Source organism: Pundamilia nyererei, unplaced genomic scaffold (genome assembly GCF_000239375.1).
Source record: "Pundamilia nyererei isolate P.nyererei 1_Seehausen unplaced genomic scaffold, PunNye1.0 scaffold00496, whole genome shotgun sequence".
Classification (NCBI taxonomy): Eukaryota; Metazoa; Chordata; class Actinopteri; order Cichliformes; family Cichlidae; genus Pundamilia; species Pundamilia nyererei.
This window is the reverse complement of record NW_005187897.1, coordinates 77,055-79,366: the sequence shown is the minus strand read 5'-3', so window position 1 is coordinate 79,366 and position 2,312 is coordinate 77,055. Positions and strand designations below refer to the sequence as shown.

Here is a 2,312-nt window from a genome sequence, read left to right as displayed (position 1 = left end):
CCTATCAAACACCACAAACTCGGTTCCATTCAAAAGAGCGACAGTCCGTCCTCACTACAGAGGCGTGACGTCCCGACGATTCGTCACGTCCCGCGGCATTCCTGAGGAACGCCAAAGGTGACCTTGTGCGCTCTTATGCTACGCACCGAGTTATGGATGAGATCCAGTAGCGTACACGTCCCAGCCATGTATTCCAGCCCGACCTTATCCCTCACCATCATTTAAGTAAAACAAACGTACATGTGTAGATTCATTCCAAACGGTTCTCATGTTTCCTCATTTTCCGATCTCGTAACATTGGGACGTGTTGATGCCTGGAAGCGTAATATAGCGACGATTTGTAAAATGAGACGCTTTGGGAGTGAGACCGTTCGCCTGCACTCCTGTTACTGAACCAAGGAGAGTGATGAGGACTGAAGTCGATCCTCGTTCTGACTGAGAGCTGCATCAATAACCTCGCTGCGTCGGGCTCGGGACCTACCAGAGCTTTAAATAAGTGTCTGTGTTGGCCTTTGTGCGATAACACAACCCTGAAGGTGACCGACGAGGACTGAAACACTAAGGACACTTCCACAGCGTCCTTGGTTACACATGAAGGCCCCTCTGTGATCTACACGTGTGTTTGCTTCCTCAGCTGCTGTGGAGCCTGACCCTGTTCCTGTGGAAGATGTGATTGAAGCTGCTGTGGCAGAAGACACAGCTGCACCCTCACCACCAGGTATGTGTGGACAGCAGAGTCAGCTGTTAGGTCATAGTGAGATATACTCGGTGTGTAAAGGCACATCAGGCACAGGCAGTGCTTAACGATCTGACAGTGGGAACTTTGTTTCCTCAGAGCCTGAAGCTGCATCAGAATCAGCTCCTGAGGCTCCTCCTGAGGCCGATGAGGTTATACTGACAAACCTTTCACTCTTATTTCTGTCGCGCTTCCTGCCTGCTGATGACACTTTGGTGGTCTACCTGTTGTTGTTCAGGTGATTGAGGAGGAGCCAGAGGTGCTGGAGGAGGAGCCTGCTGCAGAAGAGGAGGATGCTGCCGTTGAGGAAGAGGAGGTGATGTGTGTTTGTTATTAGTGTGCTGCCGTGTCAGTGTGTCGAGCAGAGACTCTTTCACTTTCTGAAACTCTGAGCTGCACTTTGGTGAAAAGGTTCATTTATTCACTTTTATTTGACTTCAGTTTGAAACTTTTAGATTAGAATTTGTTTCTTTAATCCATAGAAACATGGATATAAACAAATCCATGTTTCTATGGTAGATGGTAAAAAAACAGGAACGTCTGTCATGTAGCTGTTTACCTTTCACTTCATTGCGTTGGCGTATGAATGGACCCAGGGGTGTTTTTATTAACGGAAAAAGTTCTAAAAGTTATGAACATGTAGTAAAAAGTCCAAAATGAGTGTCTTTCCCAAAGCTGCTGGGTGGGCTGCAGGAGGGCAGGCCTGGCTCTGCGAGCTTTGAAGGAAACTGAGCCACATCATGCAGAACAAACTCTGTGTGTCTCTGATGATCTGTGTCCCCCAACCAGTCTGACAGAAACACCCTCACACATCCAGCACATAGGAACACACAAACACTGGTCAACAATGCCAGTGTCCTCTATGTTCTGCTCAGTTCATCCTTCCATGGGAATGCCATGTCCTTCGTTTGTTCACCGGCTCATGTGAGGCTTTCCCTGCATAAACAGAAGCTCTGTGGTCCAGAGTCATGCTGACAGCCTGATTGGTCCATGTGCAGGGAAGGCCCGGCGTCCACGTTAGCCTGAGCGATAAAGACACGGCTCAGGTTAAAGAGCCGGTAACGCTGTAATGACAGGAATCCCTCTCTATCGTTGGTGCAGCCTGCTGGTAAGATGCAGCAAAACTATAATTCAATTCAGTTTTATTTATATAGCGCCAAATCACAACAAAAGTCGCCTCAAGGCGCTTCATAGATACAGCGAAAAACCCAACAATCATATGAACCCCTATGAGCAAGCACTTTGGCAACAGTGGTAAGGAAAAACTCCCTTTTAACAGGAAGAAACCTCCGGCAGAACCAGGCTCAGGGAGGGGCGGGGCCATCTGCTGTGATTGGTTGGGGCCATATAATGTCTGAATATGGTTTAATGTGACTGTGCTGATTCAGGTTGCTCCAGCTGAAGAAGAGCCAGCTGCAGAGGAGATGATGGGAGACCAGCCTGCGGAGGAGGAGGAGGAGGAGGAAACAGAAGCAGAGGCCGCAGAGGAGACTACAGAGGAGGCTGTGGAGGAGGCCACAGAGGAGGCTGTGGAGGAGGCTACAGAGGAGACTGCGGAGGAGGCCACAGAAGAGGC

At 49.2% G+C, this 2,312-nt stretch overlaps 1 protein-coding gene across 1 annotated transcript in view; it reads left to right on the top strand.

The window, feature by feature from the left end:
• Positions 1-2,238, top strand: part of LOC102211953 (cytochrome c1-like) — a gene marked incomplete at its 3' end in the record, with an annotated part of 15,061 nt that extends 12,823 nt beyond the window's left edge. The window contains exons 4-7 of the mRNA XM_013916170.1: positions 635-718; positions 836-888; positions 975-1,052; positions 2,125-2,238. Coding sequence (XP_013771624.1) covers positions 635-718; positions 836-888; positions 975-1,052; positions 2,125-2,238 — 329 coding nt within the window. The remainder of the gene's footprint in view (positions 1-634; positions 719-835; positions 889-974; positions 1,053-2,124) is intronic.
• Positions 2,239-2,312: the final 74 nt, after the last annotated feature.